At 50.6% G+C, this 24,995-nt stretch overlaps 2 protein-coding genes across 4 annotated transcripts in view; one reads left to right on the top strand and one right to left on the bottom strand.

Annotated features, from left to right (window-relative positions):
* Positions 1-8,339, top strand: part of parp2 (poly (ADP-ribose) polymerase 2) — a 45,950-nt gene extending 37,611 nt beyond the window's left edge. For all 3 annotated transcript variants that reach the window (XM_073028904.1, XM_073028905.1, XM_073028906.1), the window contains exons 17-19: positions 4,026-4,124; positions 5,086-5,210; positions 6,573-8,339. In XM_073028904.1, coding sequence (XP_072885005.1) covers positions 4,026-4,124; positions 5,086-5,210; positions 6,573-6,732 — 384 coding nt within the window. In that variant the 3' untranslated portion in view covers positions 6,733-8,339. The remainder of the gene's footprint in view (positions 1-4,025; positions 4,125-5,085; positions 5,211-6,572) is intronic.
* Positions 8,340-10,285: 1,946 nt separating this feature from the next.
* Positions 10,286-24,131, bottom strand: LOC140716320 (protein lifeguard 1). Its single transcript, XM_073028908.1, is given in 7 exon segments — positions 10,286-10,638; positions 11,066-11,209; positions 13,473-13,601; positions 14,326-14,526; positions 20,161-20,255; positions 22,695-22,785; positions 24,023-24,131. Coding segments are annotated over 7 exon segments (813 nt in total). The 5' UTR covers positions 24,026-24,131; the 3' UTR covers positions 10,286-10,488.
* Between the last annotated feature and the right edge of the window lie 864 nt (positions 24,132-24,995).

Genomic DNA, 24,995 nt, shown 5'->3' with positions numbered 1-24,995 from the left:
TTAGTTTCAGAATAGCAAGTTTTCGTAGGCACACACTCATCCGCACAGGTTTCAATGAAGCTGGTAACAACTGCAGCATACTCATCCAGATTCAAAGGTGAATCCCTGAATACAGTCCAGTCCATCAATTCAAACCAGTCCTGTACTTCCTTATTCATACATTCCTGGTCCTCACTACTGGTGCAGTCTCTGCCTACTCGGGGAGTAGAAGTACAGCCAGGTGATAGGACTTTCCGAAGTGAGGGCATTGAATAGCACAGTAAGCACTGTTGATCTTAGTGTAACAGTGGTCCAGTGTGTTGTTCCCTCTGGTACGACAAGTGATTTGTTAATGATAGTTAGTGGGTTTTTCAAGCTGTCCTGGTTAAAATCACCCAAAATGATAGTGAAGGTGTCAGGGGGAGCTTTCTCGGGCATGCTGATCTCATCGTTCGGATCATCAAGAGCCTGTTTGATAACATGGAACTACAAATTTTTTCAAGTGTTGCTTCCTCAGAATTTTTTTCCTTTATGATAGACTGCTTGAAGATGGACACGTATAATTTCAGAGTTCTTGTATCACGTAGGAATTTGGGGAAACAACAAATTAACTCTTATTGAGTATAATGTGTTTAATTGCATAATGATGCTGATGCTTTGCAATAGTTCAACTAAGTTAAAAATATTTTGATAACGATTTTCATTTGTACTCAGTGCCTGAGGCTTCTCGCTTAAGTGTCCAACAATAATTCACCAGCATTGCCCTGGTATCCTTTCTCCATGACCGCAATGTCCTGGTGAAACCTTTCACCATGCTCGTCACTAGCAGCACCAGGATTTGCAGGGAATAAGTCCAAATGGGAATGCAGAAAATTAATCTTTAGTGACGTGTTGCATTTCATGGTTTTGTATGCTTGAAGCATGCTTTCAACCAGTTTCATGTAGTTTGGTGCTCTGTAGATGCCGAGAAAAATTTCAACAATTTCCTTGAATGCCTTCCATGTGATTTTCTCTGGTCCCTCTAGAAATTCTTCAAATTGCCTGTCATTGATGACCTGTTTGATTTGTGGACCAACAAAAATGCTTTCCTTAATCTTGGCATCAGTTATTCTGGGAAGCATCTGTCTCAAATATCAAAATCCTTCATAGAAATTTTTGTGCCTGGTGATAGCAAATTCCATCCTTACAGTCCTGAACCCAATGTATGTATATATGGCATCCGTTAGTCTTGCGAGACCATGGATCTGTGCCTGGAAATGCCTCTCCAGGGTGCAGGCCTGGGCAAGGTTGTATGGAAGACCGGCAGTTGCCCATGCAGCGTCTCCCCTCTCCACGCCACCAATGTTGTCCAAGGGAAGGGCAAGGGCCGATACAGCTCGGAACCAGTGTCATCGCAGGAGTTGTCAGAGGAGGCGGAAGACAACGTCGGACTGCCTTAGGGACCCCTGCTTCGGATTTGTCCTCAGGGTTTACTCCCGAAGCCTTTCCCATGAGTGGGTATGGCCGCAAGGCAGCGGAGGTTTGAAATCAGAGTTTTCCCTCTATTAATTATTCCCCAACAATTTTTATTAAAACCTGTCCTGCCATGCAGCAGCCGCACCGCCTAAGCATGCCCAAGCATTCCTGGACAAGATAGGAAACTTTCCAGCTTACATTGTAGGCAACATTTTAATTGACTTGAATTATGAATTGAAATAAGAAACATGTTTATTTTTAAAAATGGCACGTGATAGGGAAACTTCATGGTGATTTTTCATGATCGGTAGCCCAAAATTCATAAGAAACACCTAAAGGTATTCAGGAAGCAAAATCTGTCTGGTCCAGTGTAATGGCTTGAGGTGAAACATACACCGCTACTAATAAGATTTTCCTGCGGCAAGTAAAATGGATGGCACTTAATTGCGATGTTCCAGGTCCGGTGAGCAAAACTGCGACGTCACAGACACATTAGCGCACCACGAGGAGTTGATCATGAGGCACACACAACCACCTCTGGTTTTGAGACTCGACAGTCCACTCTTGACAATGTATGGTGAACAGTCGATCTAGATCACTGCGTCCAGTCGGAAACCGTTAACCAGGATTCTGTGAAGCAGAGGATGCACGCTGTTGTAATGTCCTTCTGAAACGGCATCGCAGCTCTGAGATTGGCAGTTTTACTTACTGGAGTCTGTACGTTTGCCAGCAAGATGGTCGTTAGTAGAAAACCTCGCTTTTTAAGCGCACGTGTATCTCAAGTGACAGCCAAGTTTCTGATGAGGCGATTACGGTGGCATTCAGCATTATTGCTGTCGGTTTTAAGCAGCGATAGATTGTTCAATCACATTAAATCATCTTTATTAACTGTACAGACCTTGGATGCAGTTGTGATTCTCAGCTGCAGCAGGCTGAAATGGGAGTTTATTCATCGAGCTGCCTGCCATGAGTTTGCCCTTCTGAAGGCACCCCAGAGAGCCCCTGAGAGCAGGAATTACTCAGAGTGGTGAGACCCCGCCTGCAGTACTCTGTGCAGGTCTGATCACCCAGCGATGGGAAAAAATGAGCACCTGCTGAGGCTCCTTCCACTCTCCAGGGACAGGGTCAGACACGGGGTGAGGCTCCCTCCACACCGTCCCGTCACACACTCCCAGGGACAGGGTCAGACACAGGGTGAGGCTCCCTCCACACCGTCCCGTCACACACTCCCAGGGACAGGGTCAGACACAGGGTGAGGCTCCCTCCACACCGTCCCGTCACACACTCCCAGGGACAGGGTCAGACACGGTGAGGCTCCCTCCACACCGTCCTGTCACACACTCCCAGGGACAGGGTCAGACACAGGGTGAGGCTCCCTCCACACCGTCCTGTCACACACTCCCAGGGACAGGGTCAGACACAGGGTGAGGCTCCCTCCACACCGTCCTGTCACACACTCCCAGGGACAGGGTCAGACACAGGGTGAGGCTCCCTCCACACCGTCCCATCACACACTCCCAGGGACAGGGTCAGACACAGGGTGAGGCTCCCTCCACACCGTCCCGTCACACACTCCCAGGGACAGGGTGAGGCTCCCTCCACACCGTCCCATCACACACTCCCGGGGACAGGGTCAAACACAGGGTGAGGCTCCCTCCACACCGTCCCGTCACACACTCCCGGGGACAGGGTCAGACACAGGGTGAGGCTCCCTCCACACCGTCCCGTCACACACTCCCGGGGACAGGGTCAGACACAGGGTGAGGCTCCCTCCACACCGTCCCGTCACACACTCCCGGGGACAGGGTCAGAGACAGGGTGAGGCTCCCTCCACACCGTCCCGTCACACACTCCCGGGGACAGGGTCAGAGACAGGGTGAGGCTCCCTCCACACCGTCCCATCACACACTCCCAGAGACAGGGTCAGACACAGAGTGAGGGTCTCTCCACACCGTCCCGTCACACACTCCCAGGGACAGGGTCAGGCACAGGGTGAGGGTCTCTCCACACCGTCCCGTCACACACTCCCAGGGACAGGGTCAGACACAGGGTGAGGGTCTCTCCACACCGTCCCGTCACACACTCCCAGGGACAGGGTCAGACACAGGGTGAGGCTCCCTCCACACCGTCCCGTCACACACTCCCAGGGACAGGGTCAGACACAGGGTGAGGCTCCCTCCACACTGTCCCGTCACACACTCCCAGGGACAGGGTCAGACACAGGGTGAGGCTCCCTCCATCACATATTACCTAAACAGGTTCCTTCCACACCATTCCGTCACATATTGTCAGGGACGGTGTCAGACACAAGGATGTGGAAATCAGTATTTCTGTGTCCTTGAATGTAAATAGGTGTAGCCAATAGCTGTAGAGATAGCGAGTGAAGCAGAGGACAGCAAAGCTCTCAAACATAATTTCTGCACTTAGCAATTTATCCGTGTCTGTCTCATGTTAGAACCATCCTCAGTTCCAGGTATTATTGTAATCTGCTCAATCTCCTTTAGTCCTGCAGTTTTCAAGCTTCCATTCATGTGTGTGTGTGTGTCTCTCTCTCTCATTCTCCTCCTCCAACCCAACCCCTTTCCCTGCAGTTCGGCAAGGGGATATACTTCGCTGACATGTCCTCAAAGAGTGCCAATTACTGCTTTGCCAGTCGAGAACATAACCTGGGATTATTACTGCTGAGCGAGGTAAGGATATCAGGAATCTCCGGAATGAGAATGAACCTCCTGAACCAAGAACAAATATCTTTTTGTCCCTGGATTAAACCTCAGCCAGTACCTCATTCCTGAGAATCTGTTATTCTATATATACTTTACCTACCCAAACCCCTGGATTAAATTCCAGTCTGTAACTCATTCCCAGGGGTCTGTAATTTTATGCACGTATAAACACCCTGAATCCCAACCCGTAACTCACTCTTGGGTATCTGTTTTCCTATATATAAACTCCTGAACCCCTGGATCAGATCCCAGCCTGTACCTCACTCAGGGATCTATCGTAAACCCACCAAACCTCTGCATTAGACCCCAGCCAGTGGTCTGTTATTCTGTATATAACCACCTGAATTAAGTGATCTATTATTCTGTGGGTTTATAGGCACCCTTAACTCCAGGATTAGATCCCAGTAACTCACTCCTGGGGATCTGTTGTTCTACATATAAACCACCTGAACTCCTGGATTAGATCCCAGTCTGTTACTCGCTCCTGGTGATCAGTTGTTCTTTATATAAACCCTCTGAACCCTAGGATTGAATCCCGGCTAGTCACTCCCACATCCGGGTGCCTGTACAATTCTGACTGAAACTCCTGGGGGGGGTGGGGTTAAGCAGAGCAGCAGCATTAAAGTTGGTGCAGTGCTTTACAGTGCCAGCGATTACCAAACGACGTCAATTTTCTGCCACTGTCTGTAAGGAGTGGGTACGTTGTTCCCGTGACCCCGTGGGTTTCCTGCGAGCGCTGCGGTTTCCTCCCACGTATGGGTTAGGGTTAGTAAATTGTGCACGTGCTGCATTGGCGCCGGAAGCAGGGCAACGCTTGCAGCCTGCCCCCCACAAAACGACGTATTTCACTGGGTTTCGATGGACACGTGATGTGTAAAACTGATCTTCGGTCTAATCCCCACTGCTTTGTCGCCCGCTGCATGGTTAGGTCGCCCTCGGGAACTGTAACAAGTTGCTGGCCGCTGATGCTGGCGCTGACCATCTGCCCGCGGGGAAGCACAGCACGATGGGCTTAGGACGCGTGGCCCCCAAGGAGGTCAATAGCGTGAGCCTGTAAGTACCTCAGTGCTCCCGTCTCTCTCCCTGCCTCTCACCCCCTTCCCCAGAGTATCGCTCACACAAAGCCTGAGGGGATTTGCAGTGTCCTGCTGTGACACTTCCTCCCTAAGATAGGGCAGGGGAGGCCGTGCGGTGCCTCTCTACCGTGCCGGAGATGTCTTTTCCCCAGGGTAGGTGAGTCTAGAGCTAGAGCAGATGAAGATTCACGAGGGTGTTGCTGGGGCTGCAGGGTGTGGGTTGTAAGGAGAGGCAGGACTGGCTGAAGTGAATCCTGACCCTACAGACGTTTATAACATCATGAGGGATAAGATAGATGGTGACGGCCTTCTCCCCCATCTAGAGAGCAGAGGGCATGGGTAAAAGATGAGAGGGGAAAGATCGAAAGGGGCAGTCTTTCAAAGAAGGAGATGGGAATGTGGAACATACGGCCAGAGGTGGGGTGCAGTTACAACATTTAAAAGACATTTGGTCAGGTACATGGTTAGGAAAGGTTTAGAGCGATGTGAGCTAAATACAGGCAAGTGGGACTTGTTCAGGTAATGTGGGTGAGTTGGACCGATGGCCCGGTTTTGTGCTGTGTAACTCCATGACTTTGAACGTCTGAACAACCTCCCCTGACCGTGAGTGAATATGAACTAATAAGTGCACAATGGGAGGAATGGCTTCGCAGGGTGGTGAGACCCAAATTCACGTACGTGCAGCTTGAGTTTTGTATCTCATCTTGGCTCGCACTTAATTGCCCCCAGAGGAGGTGGCGGGTGAAGCAGAGCCTTAAATAAGTGAAGGGCTCGGGGTGTTTCAGGTGCTCGTCCAGCGATTCCAGCACTGCGCACGCTGTGAGTTACTGCCACAGAGAACAACCACCTCGCCAGACTCCGCAGAGCTGCAGTCTGCACTTCCCCAGGGAAGCTCTCAGCTCGGTGACTGTCTGACAGCTGGCAGAGTATTGAAGGCTCCACCACTTTGCGTGCTTGTGTGTGTGTGTGTGTGAGAGGAGTTTCCATGTTCTCCCTGTGACTGTGTGGATTTCCCCAAGGGCTCCAGTTCCCTCCCGCGTCCCAGAGACGTGGGTTAATCGGCCGCTGGGAATTGCCACCCAGTATATCGGCCAGGGGAGGTTAAGTTGCAAGGGTAAGATGGAGTGACGAGACTGTTTCCCTGGGAATGGGTGCGTGGACAGGGTCCAAGGTCAGGGGAGATTGTTCAAGCCCTGGTTCCTTTCTTACGATTTTGATGTTCTCTTGTTCTTCCCTCCCCATCCTCCATCCCATTCCCCCTCCACCCCACCCCACCTCCTCCTGCTCCGCTCCCACTCCTCACGATTCCATCACCTGCCCTCCGTCCCCTGCTCTACAGAGATGGTGTGATGGTCCCCATGGGCCCTGGGAAGGAGACAGGAGTGAAGAACCCCCATGGTTACACCCTAAACTACAACGAATACGTGGTCTACCAGCCTGCCCAGGTGCGCATGAGGTACCTGCTCAAGGTGCAGTTCGACTACGTCTCCCTGTGGTGAACAGCTGGGTAACTGGTACCTACGAAGACCTCCTCACCAGGGGCTGCTGACCTCTCCATCAGAGGCAGATGCTGGGACTCAAACCACCCACCCCTTGTTCTGTCAGACTGGCATTGACATTCTACCAATCTCGCTGCCTTTCCTTCATATCCAAAACTCATCGACCCACATCTCCCTCTGCGGGAGAGATCTCCAAAGATTCACCTCCCTGGGGAGGCAGGAAAGAATCTCTCCCCATCTGTTCTGACCGGCAAGCCCCTGTTCTGAGTGACCTCGTACCTCCCCTCTGGTCTGGGACACCCAGTAAGGAGGAAGCCCGTGAGTTATCCTCTCATTGCCCCAAACCCCAGGGAGGACAGGCCTGGTCTGCAATCCCCCGTCCCCATCCCAGGGACTGAGCTGGTAAACCTTCTCTGTGTTCCCTCTGTCACACATCTCCATTCCCTAAGGATGGGTGCCCAGACCTGTGCACGATATTGCAGGGGTGGTCTCACCAGGACGCTATACCTGGGAGCAGGACCGCTCTCCTGTACTCCCTTTATCACAATATCCCCCTCCTTAGGTTGGGAGACCAGATCTCTACACAATATAGCAGAGACTCTGCCCCCCCACCCAGTTCTGGAATCTTCCCCAACTAGAGAAACGATCTCTTAGCATTTCTCCCATTAAGCCCTCTCCCCAGGACCTTGCACCTTTCAATAAGACTGGCTCTTGTTCCCCTAAATCTCAACAATGTCAGGTTTAACCTGCCCAACCCTTCCCGGTAAGGGAACCTGCTCCCTCCTCAGGAAACTGACCCGCAGTACTCTGAACCACCCTGCTATGGTGGGTCTGGCCCTTGAGCCGGGAGTTCAGGCCTGTATGCTGATGAATTAGCTGAGGAGGCAAATCCGGAAACGTAGGAAACCACATTCCAGCGGTTATTCCCAAAACTGATTCAGCTGATTGTTCAACAACTTAGAGCATCCTATGGAAATGCGATTTGAAATCAGGAGACCACTCAGCCCTTACTCAGGCTGAACCCAATTCTTACAAGGTCACAGTCCACCTGACAGAAACCTGGACCCCATGTTCCTATCCAATTGCACCCCCTCCGACCCTCACTGAGAATCCGTCTTCCCTCGACCGTACAGACATCCCCACATTCCATTCCCACCTTCCCTTGAGGATAGGAATTCCCAAGATCCATCCAACCCAAAATAAAATATCACCCTCTGTTCTCCATCATTTAAAGAGCGATCCCCTTGTCTTTGGACAGTGACCCTCCCCCTCCTCCTACCGGTTTCAAATTCTCGCACAGGAAGGAAAGCACATCCTGTCATCATGCCAGTCCCAGGATGGGATACATTTCAATCCAGTCCCCTTTTCCCTCTGGATGGCTACAAGCCTAGCCTGTCTGACCTCTCCTCATGAGGTAACCTGCCTTCTTCCTTCCCCAGCTGGATGCCAGAGAGCCACGTCTGGGGCAGAGGAGTGGGGGGTGTCTGTCCTCGGGGGCAGGTTTGGGTGCTGGAAGAAGGAACTCACGGTGTATGTAGGGGAGGCTAGTTACCGTAAGTTTGATACATTTGTAAGAAGAAAATACAGACTTGCGTGCTTTGTTTTGACATGGAGTGGTGTGTTTTCAAAATTGGGCTTGGGTTCTTGTTGAAAGGGGCACTATCCAATCAGCAAGTGAGGGGACAGTGTCCTGTCCAATCAGAAAGTGGCAGTGTGAGTGTTCTGTCCAATCGAGCAGCACTATGAGTGTTCCATCCAATCGGTGAGTGGCGGTGTGAGGGTTCTGTCCGGTTGCTGAGCATGAGGTGAGTGAGTTCACTGCCTAATTTGTGTTTGAGGACAGGAGGGAATGAAATGTCCAATCCTGGAAAGGCAGTATGAGTGTATCATCCAATTGGAAGAGGAGTGTGAGTGTACCATCCAATCGGGGAGATGGAATGACCCTTCTGATTGGTGGGTAAGGAGAGACAACAGATTCTGCAGATGCTTGTAAATCTTGAGCAACACACACAAAAGGCTGGAGGAATTCAGGCAGAGTCTATGGTGGGGAATAAACAGTTGAGATTTCAGGTTGGGACCCTTCGTCAGAACTGGAGAGGAAGTGGGCAGAAGGGGGGGGGGGGGAGGGAGAGTAAGTTAAACTGATAGGTGAGACCAGATGAGGAGGAGGCAAGGTGGGTGGGTAGGAGGGAGAGGGAATGATGTGGGAAGCTAGGAGGTGAGAGCTGGGAATCCAGTAGGAGAGGACAGTGTGGTATTAAGGAAACGAGGTGATGAGCAGATGAGAAGAGGGGAGCCAAAATGGGGAATGGAAAAAGAGAGGAGGGGCAGGGAAATTAAAGTTTGTGCCTTCTGGTTGAAGATTACCCAGACAGAATATAAAGTATTGCTCCTCCAACCTGAGAGTGGCCTTAGCCTCATTGTAGCAGTTGTACAGGCCATGGACTGACATGCCAGAATGGGAATGAGTAGCCATAGGGAGATCCTAAGCAATACATACAAAATGCCGGATGAACGCAGCATTTAGATGCTTTCTTTTCCAGCCCTTTATCTGCAGAGCATCCACGGAGATGAATAAACAATTGACATTTCGGTCGTGACTATTCTTCAGCACTGAAAAGGAAGGGGGAAGGTGACAGAATAAAGAAGTAAGGGGAGGGGAAGGAGACTTGCTGGAAGGTGATGGACAGGCGAAGCCAGGTGGGTGGGGAAGGTAAAGAGCTGGAGAAGAAGGAATCTGAGAGGAGAGGAGAGTGGACCACAGGTCGAAGGAAAGGAGGAGGGGACCCAGGCAGATGAGAAGAGGTAAAAGGTCAGAGTGGGAAATAAGAGTAAGAAGGGAGGGGGGAGTTTCTTTTCTATCAAAAGAGAAATTGACATTCATTCCACCAGGTTGGAGGCTGCCCAGATTTAATACAAGGTATTGCTCCTCCTTCCTGAGGGTGTCCTCGCCTCAGCACAAGAGGAGGCCATAGACCAACTTGTGAATGGAAATCGGATTTAAAATGTTTGGCTACTTTTGGCGGATGGAGAGGACGTGCTTGACGAATCTACCTTTTACAACAGACAGAGCGAAGCTGCTGGGTGTGACTGCCAAAACTGGTCCTTTCCCTTCACCAATGCTGCCTGACCTTCATCTCGGTTAAGGAGAGAGAGTGTGATTGGACTATCTCCCTGACTCCATTCTCCCAATAATTCCTAACCAGCTGGTGGGTGGAAAGATGGGAAAGGTTTTACAGGGGCATGGTTGAAACGCTCGCAGGTGGGACCAGCTCAGAAAAGTATGTTGAGTCGAAGGGTGTGCTTCCTACTGTATACTGTGACGGGAGGAGAGAATAAGCCTGTTGAGTTGGGGAGAGGGAGACACATTGTATAGCAGAGAAACCGGTCCTGCAGCCCAACTCAACTGTGCTTACCAAGGCACCCAGTGGCCATTTGCCTGAACTTTACCAACATCCCTTCATGCCTCTCCTGTCTACAGTACCTGTGCAGGGGGCAGAGGTAATGCATATTAAGTTATGAAAAATATTTTATTAATGATAAGACAGTTTTGCAGCACTTAAGCCAGGTGCGGGATGGGGTGGGTGGGGAGGAAGCAGGTGGGACTGGGAGGGAAAAGGAAGGTGCAGTAGAGGTTCTCATTGGGTTTGGGGTGTAGGAAAAGCTGCAGCATCCCAATATCCCGGTCCCCTGAGACACAACATGCCCTCTCTGGTGAGACCAGTCTCCCACTGCACACTGCTGTTCTCAGGACTCCTACTGCCGGAGGGAGTCCATGAACATCAGCAGGTAAAGGAAGATGTTGATGATGTCCAAGTAGAGGATCACTGCAGCAAAGACATAATCTTCGGGGCTCAGCATAAACTGATTGTTGCCCAGTGTGAGCTGGATGTCAGCAGCCAGAAACTGGAAGGGAAAGAAGAGGGGTGGGTATTGTGGAGTGCGGCATTCCCTGCCCCTGTGACCTGATGGTGTGGAGAGAGCCACACCCTAAGTTTGACTCTGCCCCTGGGAAAGTGTGATGGGATGGTGTGGAGAGAATCTCACCATGTCTGATGTGGTCCCTGGGTGTGGGATGGCGCAGACTGAGTCTGACCCTGCCCCTATTGTTTTGTGACGGGACAGTGTGGAGAGTGCTTCACTTTTCATTTAACCAGCTGCCCCCAAACTTTAGTCTTGGACAGACCCTCTATTCTGAGCACACTGTTGTCCAGACTGGACAAAAAAAAAGTACTTCCTCACCCAACCACCGGTGGGTGGGGGGGGGGGTGGTTAGGGCATGGGGAATGGTGGTCCCAGAGGTGGATGAAGAGAGGCAGTCTCCGATACTCACCAGCGAGAAGACCAGAGCTCCCAGGGACCCATAGACCACATGCAGCACCTGGTTGTAGAAGAAGATGCAGAAGAATCCGAACATGATAACCACAATGGAAAGGACCAGGAGGAAGCCATAACAGCAGGTCAAGTCGAGCCGAGTCTAGGGGCAGGTGGAAGGGAGGGGGAGTAAAAAGCAATGTTAGCGTCAGGTAGGACTGAAAGGTAAGTTTATTGCCACCTGCACAAGTCCATCTATACATGAGCAAATTATCTTCCAACCTTCCTCACCATCACTGAAGACCTGACCTTCCCAAGTGTGGGGTTAAGGTTACCATCAGCAAAGAGGTGTTTGCCCAGGGACAAAGAGTTCCTCCTGACCAGAAAAGTGGTACCCAAGGTCAGGGAGGCCCTACTAACCATAGAAGTAGTTACCCAGGGACAGAGAGGTCCTGTCCAGTGAGGTGATTACCTATAGATCCTCTTGCCCATAGAAAAGAAGTCCTCTTACCCTGAGAGGTGGTTACCCAGTGACAGAAAGTTCCTGACCAGAGAGGTATTTACCCAGGTACAGAGGGCTTCGTTTGATCAGAGAGTGATTACCCAAGGATGGAGAGGTCTTCGTGACCGGAGGTAACTACCCAATGACCAAGCGGTCCACCTGCCCAGAGGGGGTGGTTACCCAGAGACAGAGACGTCCTCCTGACCAGGGAGGTGTTACCCGAGGACAGAGAGGTCCACCTGACCAGAGAGTTGGTTACACAAGGACAAAATTATTCTCCTGACCAGAGAGGTGGTTATTCAGAGACAGGAGGCTTCTCATTACCAGAGAAGTGGCTAACCAGGGACAGATGTCTTCTCATTACCTAAGTGGTGGTTACCCATGGACAGGGAGGGCCACCTGATGAGAGAGGTGGTTACTCAGGAACACTTAAGGTGTTCTGACCAAAGAGGTGGTGACCCAAGGGCAGAGAGCTCTTACTGCGCAAGAGAAGCCCTCCTGTCCAGAGAGGTGGTTACTCAGGGACAGAAAAGTGAGATGGTTACCTGGGGATAGAAAAGTTTTCTTGGCAGAGAAATGGACCTGGAGGCATGGGACTTCAGGCTTCTTTATCTCCTTCCTGATGTTAGTTGTGAGAGTATGTCATGGGATGGTGAGGATCTTCAGTAATGAATAGTGTTGTCTTGATGTATCGACTCCTGGGGATTCTGCTGATGGCCAAGAGGGATGTGCCTGTGATCTGTGCAGCTGCTTAAGTTTCTGTGCGTACGAGTTACAGTACCTGGCCGTGATGTAACTAATCAGAATGCTTCCAATAGCACACCTGCAGAAGTGTGATGGACTGTTCAGTGACAAGCCAAGTCTAAGTAAAGACATTGGCGCCTTGTGATTGCTCCTATGTGGTGAGCCTGGCAAGGGTGATTTGATATGTAAGCAAACAGGAATTTAAAGCTCCTGATTCTCTCCACCGCCAATTCCCCCAGTGTAGTCTGGTGTGTGTTCACCCTCTTTCCCTTTGCTAAAGTCCAACAATCGGCTTTTTACTTTTGCTGATGCTGAGAGAGAGGCTGTTATTGTGGCACCACTCGGTCAGGTGTCCAATCTCGCTTCTGAATGGAACCTGATCACCTTTCATGGAGGTCAAGTCTGATGCTGCCCTGTGGCACTTGATTCCATTGTTCTCTTGGTCTCTGTTTCAACTGAACTCATCGATAGACCCCTCCTTCGCTGCCCTCGGGGAGGGAATTACAGAGGTTCTCCCTCCACTGGGGCAGGAGAAGAATCTCTCCCCATCTGTCCTGAATGGCCCCAAATTGGAGATGGAGACCCCCCCCCCCCCCAACCACCGGGCCTGGCATATCCAGTCATTGGGAAACCCCGTCCCCCTCACTCACCTGTCTCATCCTGGAGAGATTTCAATGAGTTCTCTCATTCTCCCAACCCCAGAGAGTACAGGTCTGGTCTGTTTAATTTCTCCAAATGGGACAATCCACCACCATTCCAGGAATCAATTCGGTGCACCTCTGATGCAGGCTTTCCCTTCCTTGGGTCGAGAGACCAGACTTTTACCCAATATCCCAGGGGCACTTTCATTAGGACCCTGTATCACTGGAGCAGAACCTTCCTCCTCTTGCACTCTCTATGTCCATGTCTTGTCTTCTCTTATGTGATGGTCTGCTTTATCCATGTGTGATTTTATAAACCGCTACCGCATCACCCCTCAATGTTGTTTGCTCCACAGAAAACAGCCCCTACCTGTACCTAAAATCCTCTGCTCCCAGTAACATCCTGGGAAATCTTCACCCTCTCTCCAGTGCAACCATATCCTTCCCACCTGCAGAATGGGGAGAAAGGGACTGTTGCACTAGCTTGCACGGACTAGAAGGGCCGAATGAACTGCTGTGCAGGGCAAAGAGGGACTCACCTGACTGGAGAAGAGGATCATGCCAAAACACACAGCCACCGTGCTGCCCAGAGCAATCATAACAGAGACGGTGTCATTGAAGGAGGCTACCATGGCAACCATGTAGGAAAGGCTGAGGGTCAGGAAGGCCTGGAGAAGGAGTACAGTAGGTCAGGTGGAGTCCAAAACGGGAGCAGAAGACAAGATCCACAACCTGTCCATGTCTAGCAGAAACACAGCTCATCCTTCCTCCCTCTTTGCTCCCTCACCTTTCCTGTCCTCTGCCTTTCAGTCTATCTGCCTCACTCGTTCTTCCTCTTTCTGTCACTCCATCATAACCTTCTGCACGTCATCTGCTTCTTTCTTTCTCTCTCAATCTCTCTTCCCCTCCTCTCTCTCTTTCCCTCCTCTCTCTCTCCTCCCCTCTCTCTCCCCTCCCCTCTTCTCTCCCCCCTCTCTCTCCCCTCCCCTCTCTTCCCCCCTCCCCTCTCTCCCCCTCATCCCTCACTCCCTTCCCCTCTTGCTTTGCTCCCCTCCTCCCTTCCCCCTCCCCTCTCCCTAGCCCATCCTCCTACCAGTCCCCTCACTCGCTCTGTCCCTATTCTCCCTCTGCCCCTCCACCTCTCCCCCTGCCCTTCCCCCTCTGCTGCCTCTCACCTCGCCCCCTCTCACCCCTTCTCCGCTCTCTCTTCCCCCCTTCCCCTGAGAGTTGCACAGCAGAGGGTAAGCAGGTGGGTGTGAGTTGGGTTGGAGAGAGGAAAGTGGCGATGGGAGAAGGGGAGGAGATGCAGGATATGGAAAGGGTCAAGGGAGTGAGGGTTGAATGATATATGGTCTGAATAAAGGAAGTGAGGAGAGAGACCATGGGTCTTACCAGGCAGATGATGTTCCAAGGGTGTCAGCGCTGAATGCTTTTGCAGCAGGCCAGAGTGATGACGGTGAGAAGGAAGACTGCGAAGGAGGAATAGTATATCGCTGGATATTTCCAGACAAAGGCCTTGATCTCTGATGCGAAGGTGAAGGCGCAGACCAGACCAAAGGTGAAGAGCAACTGTACACCCAGAATCACAAACACCTAGGGAGAAGACACGGCATGAGGCTCCCTCAATCCTGTCCCACCACACACTCCCTCAATCCTGTCCCACCACACACTCCCTCAATCCTGTCCCACCACACACTCCCTCAATCCTGTCCCACCACACACTCCCTCAATCCTGTCCCACCATACACTCCCAGGGAAAGAGTCATAAGAAAGGAGCCAGGAGTCGGCCACTTAGCCTGCCAAACTTACTCCACCATTCAATAAGATCATGGCTGACCTGGCCTTGCATTCATCTCCACTTACTTACCTTTTAGTCATAACCCTTAATTCCCCTGCAATGCAAAAATTTAAATAATATATCTAATGAAGCAGCCTCTACTGCTTCCATGGGCAGAGAATTCCACAGGTTCACAATGTGGGAAAAGTAGTTTCTGTATTAAATCTAACCCAAAAATCTTGAGATCTTGCCCCCTTGTTCTAGTCACACATACCGGTGGAAACAACTTTCCTGTCTCTAGCTTATCTGTCCCTATCATAATTGTATACAGTATGCATCTATGAGACCCACTGTGTGGTTGAGAGTATACTAACTCAGTCTTCTGAATTCCAGCAGGTGACCCAATCTTCCTGATAGGTGAACTACCTCATCACTGAATCAACCTGGTGAATCTTCTCCTCACTGCCTCTAAAACCAGTATTATGACAATGAGGTGAAGCTCCAATGCCATATTTAAGTTTGCTAATGACACCACTGCTTGGCTGAATGGAAGGTGGTGATGAATGAGTATCTGAATGGAGATTGTGAGACAGGCCACAACCTCCATGCCAACAGGACCAATGAGCTGATTATTGACTTCAGGAGGAAGCCGGAGCTATTCCTGACTGCTCAGCATCAGCAGCTTTAAATTCCTCAGCATCAGCATTTCAGAAGATCTGTCCTGGGCCCAGCACATCAGTGCAATTATGAAGAAAGCACGACAGCACCTTTACTTAGAAGTAAATTCAGCATGACATCTACACCTTTGACCAGCTTCTATAGGTGTGTGACTGAAAAAATATTGACTGGTTGCATCACAGCCTGTTATGAACCGGAAATCCGAGCAAGAGTAATGGATATGGCGGGTAAAGCCTACTCCGCAATTAAGCACATTTGCATGGTTCACTGTCACAGGAAAGCAGCATCCATCATCAGAGGATCATTCCAACCAGGCCCTGCTCTTTATTCGCTGCTGTCATCAGGAAGAAGTTACAGGAGCCTCAGGACCCACGCCACCAGGTTTAAGAACAGTTATTACCCCTCAACCATCAAGCTCTTGAATTGCTTCCTTATTTATTTGTTTGATTATTTATTTATTTATTATTGTTATTTCTTTTTTCACTTTTGTACTTCCACTGTTTGTTGTCCTTTGCCCATTGGTTGCTTAGCCGCCCTGTATATGGTCTTTCATTGGCTCTACTGTGTTTCTTGGAGTTACTGAGTATGATCACAAGAAAATGAATCTCAGGATTGTATATGGTGGAATATATATACTTTGATCTTTCCTCAGGTAAGAAGACCAGAACTCCACACAGTACTCCACTCTCCTGTACAGATGCAGCATATAACCTCCCTGCTGTTAAATTCAATCCCTCCAGCAATGAAGGTCAACATTCGATTTCTCTTCTTGATAACCTGCCGCACCTGCAAACCAACTTTTGCAGTTTAAACACAGGAATTTCCAAGTCCCTCTACACAACAGCATGATGCAAGGTTGATGATTTCACATATACCAACATTGTATTCCATTTGCCCATTTGCTGACCTATCTATTTCTCTCTGCAGCCTTATCGAATGCCTTATGGAAATCCAAATACATACAACATCTGTCTATCTACTGTGCTCATTATAGCCTCTGAGTCCAGAGACCAGAACTCTGATAAGTTTGTCGCATAACACCTGTTCTTCATGAATTCCAGTATCATAGAAATGACGATCTTCCATCTGCCTGATGGAACCACTTGTCTTGATATTTCTTCCTTAATGATAGCTTCAAGCAGTTTCCTGACTACAGACACAAAGCTAACCGGCCTATAGATGCCCATTTTTTGCCCCCATCCCTTTTTTAAATAGTGATGTCTCATTCACTGTCTTCCAATCCACCAGCCCCTGCCCAGAGTCCAGAGAAATTTGGTAAATTTTGTATCTACTATAACTTCTGCCATTTCTTGCAATACCCTAATGGATCCCATAAGAACATTGTATCTATCTACCGTTTACCTCTTTAGTGACAGTATTGGTATCCTCACACCTCCCAATGTGTCCATGATATCTTTCTTTAACATATTAGACATGATTTCCACCATGAAATAGTCGTTCAAGGCCTCAGCCATTTCCACACGTTTCTCAATATTAATTTCCCCTTCTTTGAAGTTCACTTTAGTCACCCTTTTCTACTTTACATGATTAAAAATATTTTACTATTTGTTTTTATATTTTGTGCTAGTTTATTTTCATAATCTATTGTCCCTTTCCTTATTGCTTGCTTAGTGGTTCTCTGTTGCTTCTTGACAGTTTTCCAATCCACCAACTTCCCACTGCTCTTGGCAGATTATGTATTCATGAGCTTTTAATTTGATGCTTTATTTTACTTCCTTAGTTATCCAGGCCAGCCCTCCTCGCCCTTAACAGTCCTCGCTATTAACTGGAATGTACTTTTGTTGAGCACCATGAAAAATCTCTTGCAAAGACTTCCACTGTTCCTCAACTGTCCCACAATAAGGGCTATGATCCCAGTCAACACTAGCCAGCTCCTCTCCATCCCGTTGTCGCCTCCTTTCTTCAGGGCATAATAAACTAGCTGTAGGTCAATCTGTTGTGGAGAGGATGTATCCAATAGTGGGAGAATCTAGGACTACAGCCTCAGAATAGAAGGACGCTCCTTTCAAAGAGAGATGAGGAGGAATTTCGTAATATGCTGAAGTGCTGGTCAGACTACACCTGGAATATTGTGTTGATTATCTAAGAAGAGATGGCATTGGGAAGGGTCCAGAGGAGGTTTACGAAAATGATCCTGGGAATGGAAAGGTTAACATATGAAGAGTGTTTGATGACTCTGGGCCTGTGCTCACTAGAATTTAGAATAATGGGGGGGGGGGGTGCTCTGGGAAGCCTACTGGATATTGAAAGGCTTAATCAGAGGGTATGCAGAGAGGATGTTTCCTAAATTAGGTAAATCTAGGACCAGAGGACACAGCCTCAGAGTACAAGAATGGCCCTTCAGAATCAGGTTTATTATCACCGGCATGTGTCGTGAAATTTGTTAACTTAGCAGCAGCAGTTCAATGCAATACATAATATAGAAGAAGAAAATAATACTAAATCAATAATTCAATTTATGTAATACATATATAGAATAGATTAAAATTGTGCAAAAACAGAAATAATTGTATATTTAAAAAGTGAGGGTAGTGTTCAATGTCCATTTAGGAAATGGATGGCAGAGGGGAAGAAGCTGTTCCTGAACAGAGGAAAGGAGGAATTTCTTTAGCCAGAGGGTGATGAATCTGTAGAAATTCTTGTTACAGATGGTTGTGGAGGCCAAGTCATTGGATACATTTAAAGCAGGAGTTTAGTAAGGTCATTTAAAGTTACAGGGAGAGAAGGTAGGAGAATTGGATTGAGAGGGGAAAAGAGAACAACCAGGATGGGTGGCAGAGCAGAATCAATGGGCCAAATTACCTAATTCTGCTCCTATGTCTTATGGTCTATTACACAAATGCATGAGAAATTGAATCATACTGTGATCATTCTTTCTAAGACGGTTTGCAACTACAAATCTCTGGTGAGACCGCACTTAGGGTATTGTGTTCAATTCTGGTCACCTCATTATAGGAAGGATGTGGAAGCTATGGAGAGGGTGCAGAGGATATTTACCAGGATGTTGCCTGGTTTGGAGAACAAGTCATATGAAGCAAGGTTAACAGAGCTGGGACTTTTCTCTTTGGAGCGTAGAAGAATGAGAGGGGACTTGACAGAGGTCTACAAGATAATGGGAGGCATAGATAGGGTGGATAGTCAGTACCTGTTTCCCAGGGTACCAATAGCAAACACCAGAGGGCATATGTACAAAATTAAGGGAGGGAAGTTCAGGGGAGACATCAGGGGTAAGTTTTTTACACAGAGGGTTGTGAGTGCCTGGAGTGACTTCCAGTGATGGTGGCGGAGGCTAAAACATTAGGTGTATTTAAGATCCTCTTGGACAGGCACATGGATGAAAGAAAAATGGAGGGTTATGGGGTAGTGTGGGTTTCGTACTTTTTTTTAAGGATTATATGGGTCGGCACAACATGGAGGGCTGAAGGGCCTGTACTGTGCTGTAGTGTTCTATGGTCCCTAACTGCAAGATATTTAATTTTACCTGTCTCATTGCACAGGAAAAAATCTAAGATAGCATTTTCCCTTGTAGGTTCACAAACTTGCTGTTCAAGAAAGCTATCTCAGATGCATTCTGTGAAGTCCTCCTCAAGACTACGGAGGTGAACTTGATTCACCCAATCTGTTGGTTGTTGGTCATATCCAACAATGATAGGAGACCTGTGCAGGTAAGTTTCTAAAGTGGAAAGCCTGTTACACGGGGGCAGTCCCACTCTCTCAACCTCAAAAGTCCGGCTCCACTGTTTCAAGTAGTTGTCACAAACTGGTGACTTACTTGGTTGTAATAGATGACCAGGACTTCCCCTGTGCTTTATCACCCCCTTTGCTCTGTACAAAGCGTGGCAGGACCACCTTCCTGGCCATTGGATGTCACTGTTGTTCTCATTCGCAATCCGCCAGAGCTGACCACGTGCTAGGATAAGCATGTCCCTATCTCAGCTGAATATGAGGCTCTCCAGGTACTCTCACCTGCTTTAGCCCACCTGCCAATGCTGTATGCAGGAGTGTGGCTGCTAACAATTGCAAACAGCTACTTGGAACCACAGATGAGAGCTAAGTGTCTGGCGGTGTCCAAAGGTGAGTGAGCTGCCCCAGAATGAACACGACAAGACTAAGGTGGAATTCCTTCCCGAACGACCCATGCACCCCAATCTACGTGCTCGTTAAAGATCCCAGTGACAACTGCCATTCCATTCTTACATGACACAGGGTGAGGCTCCCTCTACATCATCCCCTCTCACACTCCCAGGGACAGGGTCAGACACAGGGTGAGGCTCCCTCTACATCATCCCCTCTCACACTCCCAGGGACAGGGTCAAACGCAGTGTGAGGCTCCCTCTACATCATCCCCTCTCACACTCCCAGGGACAGGGTGAGGCTCCCTCCACACTGTCCCATCACACACTCCCAGGGACATGGTCAGACACAGGGTGAGGCTCCCTCTACATCATCCCCTCTCACACTCCCAGGGACAGGGTGAGGCTCCCTCCACACCGTCCCGTCACACACTCCCAGGGACAGGGTCAGACACAGGGTGAGGCTCCCGCCACACCGTCCCGTCACACACACTCCCAGTGACATGGCCAGCTACACGTTGAGGCTCCCTCCACACTGTCCCGTCTCACGTACACTGTCAAGCACAGGATGAGGCTCCCTCCGCACCACCCCATCACTCATTCCCAGTGACAGTGTGGGACTCCATCCACACTGGTTCCTCCCAACTAACATTCTCACCACACCCTCACTCTTCTTACCTTCCTGATGAAGTGCTGCCGGATTTTCTGATCATCCAGACTCTGGGGGAATATTTCAGAGTTGCTCGTGTAACTGGGTGGTGCATCTTGGGGTGCTGTGAACGGACAAGGTTCTGGTTAGTTACAGCCATACCTTCCTGAGGTTCCTCCATCCTTTTGCCGGCACAGATGGGGTCAGGCCCTGAATTCCAAGTGGGATGGTGAGACAGCTGACTCTGATTTTGCCTGGCTGTCCAATCGCAGCAGTCCCCTTGCCTTGCCATTCACTCCCACTGCCCATAATCCCAGTGAACCCCACCCCTTCCCATTCACTCCCACCATACACAATCCCAATGGACTCCAACCCTTCCCATTCACTACCACCATACACAATCCCAATGGACACCACTTCTTCCCATTCACTCCCACCGTACACACTTCCAATGGACCCCACCCCTTCCCATTCACTCCCACCGTACACAATCCCAATGGACCCCACCCCTTCCCATTCACTCCCACCGTGCACAATCCCAATGGACCCCACCCCTTCCCATTCACTACCACCGTACACAATCCCAATGAACCCCACCCCTTCCCATTCACTCCCACCGTACACAATCCCAATGGACCCCACCCCTTCCCATTCACTCCCACTGTCCACAATCCCAATGGACACCACTTCTTCCCATTCACTCCCACCGTACACACTCCCAATGAACCCCACCCCTTCCCATTCACTCCCACCGTACACAATCCCAATGGACCCCACCCCTTCCCATTCACTCCCACTGTACAAGATCCCAATGGACCCCACCCCTTCCCATTCACTCCCACCATACAAGATCCTAACGGACCCCACCCCTTCCCATTCACTCCCACCGTACACAATCCCAACAGACCTCACCCCTTCCCATTCACTCCCACCGTACACAATCCCAATGAACCCCACCCCTTCCCATTCACTCCCACCGTACACAATCCCAATGGACCCCACCCCTTCCCATTCACTCCCACCGTACATAATCCCAATGAACCCCACCCCTTCTCATTCACTCCCACCGTACACAATCCCAATGGACCCCACCCCTTCTCATTCACTCACACCATACACAATCCCAACAGACCCCACCCCTTCCCATTCACTCCCACCGAACACAATCCCAATGAACCCCACCCCTTCCCATTCACTCCCACCGTACACAATCCCAATGAACCCCACCCCTTCCCATTCACTCCCACCGTACACAATCCCAATGAACCCCACCCCTTCCCATTCACTCCCACCGTACACAATCCCAAAGGAACCCACCCCTTCCCATTCACTCCCACCGTACACAATCCCAAAGGAACCCACCCCTTCCCATTCACTCCCACCGTACACAATCCCAAAGGAACCCACCCCTTCCCATTCACTCCCACCGTACACAATCCCAATGAACTCCACCCCTTCCCATTCACTCCCACCGTACACAATCCCAATGAACCCCACCCCTTCCCATTCACTCCCACCGTACACAATCCCAATGAACCCCACCCCTTCCCATTCACTCCCACCGTACACAATCCCAATGAACCCCACCCCTTCCCATTCACTCCCACCGCCCACAATCCCAAAGGACCCCACCCCTTCCCATTCACTCTCACCGTACACAATCCCAATGGACCCCACCCCTTCCCATTCACTCCCACCATACACAATCCCAATGGACCCCACCCCTTCCCACTCACTCCCACCATACACAATCCCAATGGACCCCACCCCTTCCCACTCACTCCCACCGTACACAATCCCAATGGACCCCACCCCTTCCCATTCACTCCCACCGCCCACAATCCCAAAGGACCCCACCCCTTCCCATTCACTCCCACCGTACACAATCCCAAAGGACCCCACCCCTTCCCATTCACTCCCACCGTACACAATCCCAATGAACCCCACCCCTTCCCATTCACTCCCACCGCCCACAATCCCAAAGGACCCCACCCCTTCCCATTCACTCTCACCGTACACAATCCCAATGGACCCCACCCCTTCCCATTCACTCCCACCATACACAATCCCAATGGACCCCACCCCTTCCCACTCACTCCCACCATACACAATCCCAATGGACCCCACCCCTTCCCACTCACTCCCACCGTACACAATCCCAATGGACCCCACCCCTTCCCATTCACTCCCACCGCCCACAATCCCAAAGGACCCCACCCCTTCCCATTCACTCCCACCGTACACAATCCCAAAGGACCCCACCCCTTCCCATTCACTCCCACCGTACACAATCCCAAAGGACCCCACCCCTTCCCATTCACTCCCACCGTACACAATCCCAACAGACCCCACCCCTTCCCATTCACTCCCACCATACACAATCCGAACAGACCCCACCCCTTCCCATTCACTCCCACCATACACAATCCCTCGGACTGTGAATGTTTGATGTGCAGGACTGCTAAACCACAAGTTCCCTGTTACTCCACATCCTATGCTGGTTGGAAAATGCTCTGTAGAGACATCAGTAGCTTGGTTGGGTCACCCTGTGTGGCACCATTACCTATCGAGGCAGCAGGCACCTCGTTGTGGACAAGGATCGTCTTGTTATCGTATTCAGAGCTCATAGTTTGTCCTGCTGAAGGAGGTGGCTCCTGGGGAGAGGAGGGATGTCATCAGGTCAGGGCAATAGCTGCAACCATCCTCTCTGTCCCTACCCTACCCTCAACCCTTAGGGTCAGTCTCCCAGCTCCCTTCCCCCCCCCCCCCACCTCTCCTACCTTTCCTTCCTCCCCTGCCCTCTCTCACCCTCCCCCTTTCACCCTCACCTCCCCTTGTCCCTCCCCTCCCCCTTGTCCCTCCCCTTCTCCCTCCTACCTCACACCTTCCTCTTCAACCTCCCTCCATTACCCTCCCTCCTTTCCTTTCCCTCAACTTCTTCCCTCTCCCTTGCCCTCCCTCCTTCCCTCTCCCTTCCCCTCCCTCCTGCCCTCTCCCTCACTCTCCAACTTAACCATGGGCTCAATACCCCTGGTGGTGAGGGTTAGGACTGAGACTCTCCTCCTCCTTCCCATCCCCCCTACCTGTTCTGGGATCTACAGAGGCTGGATGGGAAGGGCAGAAGTTTTAGCCCCCTCCCTACTTCTGTTGTTTCCAGGGCCTTTTGGGGGTGGGGTGCTGGTCAGTTCAGTGGGGTTGGGTGGGGAGGGTGCACTGGATGTGATGTCACACAACTCCTCCCCCAAGCTTCATTTTCTGTTACACATGTGTCATAAGACAGTTTCTCCCCCTCCCACAGGTACTGAAGGAGGGAGGAAGAGGGAGAGGGGAGGGCAAGGGAAAGGAGAGAAAGGAAAGGGGGGTGCGAGGGGCAAGATGGAGATAAACAATGATGGTGAGAGTGAGAAATTGAGAGACAGACACCAACACAAAATGCTGGTGGAACTCAGCAGGTCAAGCGCGCCTCTAGAGGGGGGTAATACTCTGCTGATAAAGGCTCTAGGCCTGAAACAACAATTGTCCGTTCCCCTCCACTGAAGCTGCCTGACTTCCTCAGCTCCTCCAGCAGTTTGTGTGAGTTGCTCGAGGTTTCCATTGCCTGCAGAAATGACGAGGGAGAGGCCGGAAGAAATTAACATTTTGAAAGATGGTGGGGGTGGGGGGGAGTTGAATACTGGAGGTTGTGGTGCAGAGAGAGGGAGTTCGACCACCAGTCAATCCATAACACCTCCTCTTCAGCTCCCTCCTCCCCACGTCCCCCACTCCTTCCCTTTCCCTCTCCCTCTCTCTCACTCCTCCTCTCCCCTATCACACTCCCACTTTTCAGCTTAAATCTCTGTCCTCCTCATCCTCACCCCCCCCCCCCCCGCCCCATCCCTTTCCCACCACTACCATCACTCCCAGAGAGGGCTGAGGTTAAGGTCTGGGTCTCGCGGCCTCCCTCCTGTCTGCTGGAATGCTCCGTCCCGTCCACTCAGCCGAGATAAGATAGGGCAACAGGTAGCAGGCTGCTGTGTCTCAAAAGGGGAAGTCAGGGTGTGGTAGGAAGTCAGTACGGATCTTGGTCCACCATCAGACAGCAGTGGTTGTGGGGAACGTGAGAACGGTAAGTGACTGCCTGCACCTCGCACAGCCCCTGCAATTTCAGAGAAATCTTCCCAGTCCCCCTCTCCCTCCGCCGCCAGGGTAGAGGAGTCTGGAACCAAGGGGCTCAGGTTTAAAGTGAGCGAGAGGGAGTGAAAGGTACTGGAATAGAAAGAGAGGTGGGGAAAGGTAGAGAGAAAGTGAGAGAGATAGAGATGTGCAGAATAACAGAGACAGAGAGGCCCACAGTGACTCTCCTACCATTCTGGCCTCTCACCGGACAGGCAAGGTTCCATGGGTGAGAGGAGCCCTGGTGAACGGTATGAAGTTCTGCTCACTGCTCTACTGGAGGGATGCGGCTGCGTTAGGGAGAAGGCGGAGGAGATTCGCCAGCGTGTTGCCAGATCCACAGGGTTGGGGTTATATGGAGACAGTAATCAGCCTGGCACACTTTTCCCTGGAGTAAAGGAGACTGAGGGGTGACCTTATGGTCCTGGCCGTTTCTCCAGGGCAGGTGAGTCTAGAAATAGAAGACAGAGGAGGGTGGTGGGTGTGTGGACTGATCTGTTACAGGAGGTGATAGAGGCAGGGACTATCAATGTTTAAGGGTCATGTGGACAGAGTAGGTTGAGAGGAATATAGGTAAATGGAGCCAGCTTGGACAAGCAGCCCTGAAGGGCCTGTTTCCATGTTCCATGAATACAGGAGGAACAGTTCTGTGCAGTAAGGAGTGAACGAAGTTCAGGCCACGGACATCTGCCTGCCTCCGCCTTACCCCTCC

This window comes from Hemitrygon akajei, chromosome 25 (genome assembly GCF_048418815.1).
Source record: "Hemitrygon akajei chromosome 25, sHemAka1.3, whole genome shotgun sequence".
Taxonomy (NCBI): domain Eukaryota; kingdom Metazoa; phylum Chordata; class Chondrichthyes; order Myliobatiformes; family Dasyatidae; genus Hemitrygon; species Hemitrygon akajei.
This window is presented reverse-complemented; position numbering and strand designations above follow the sequence as displayed.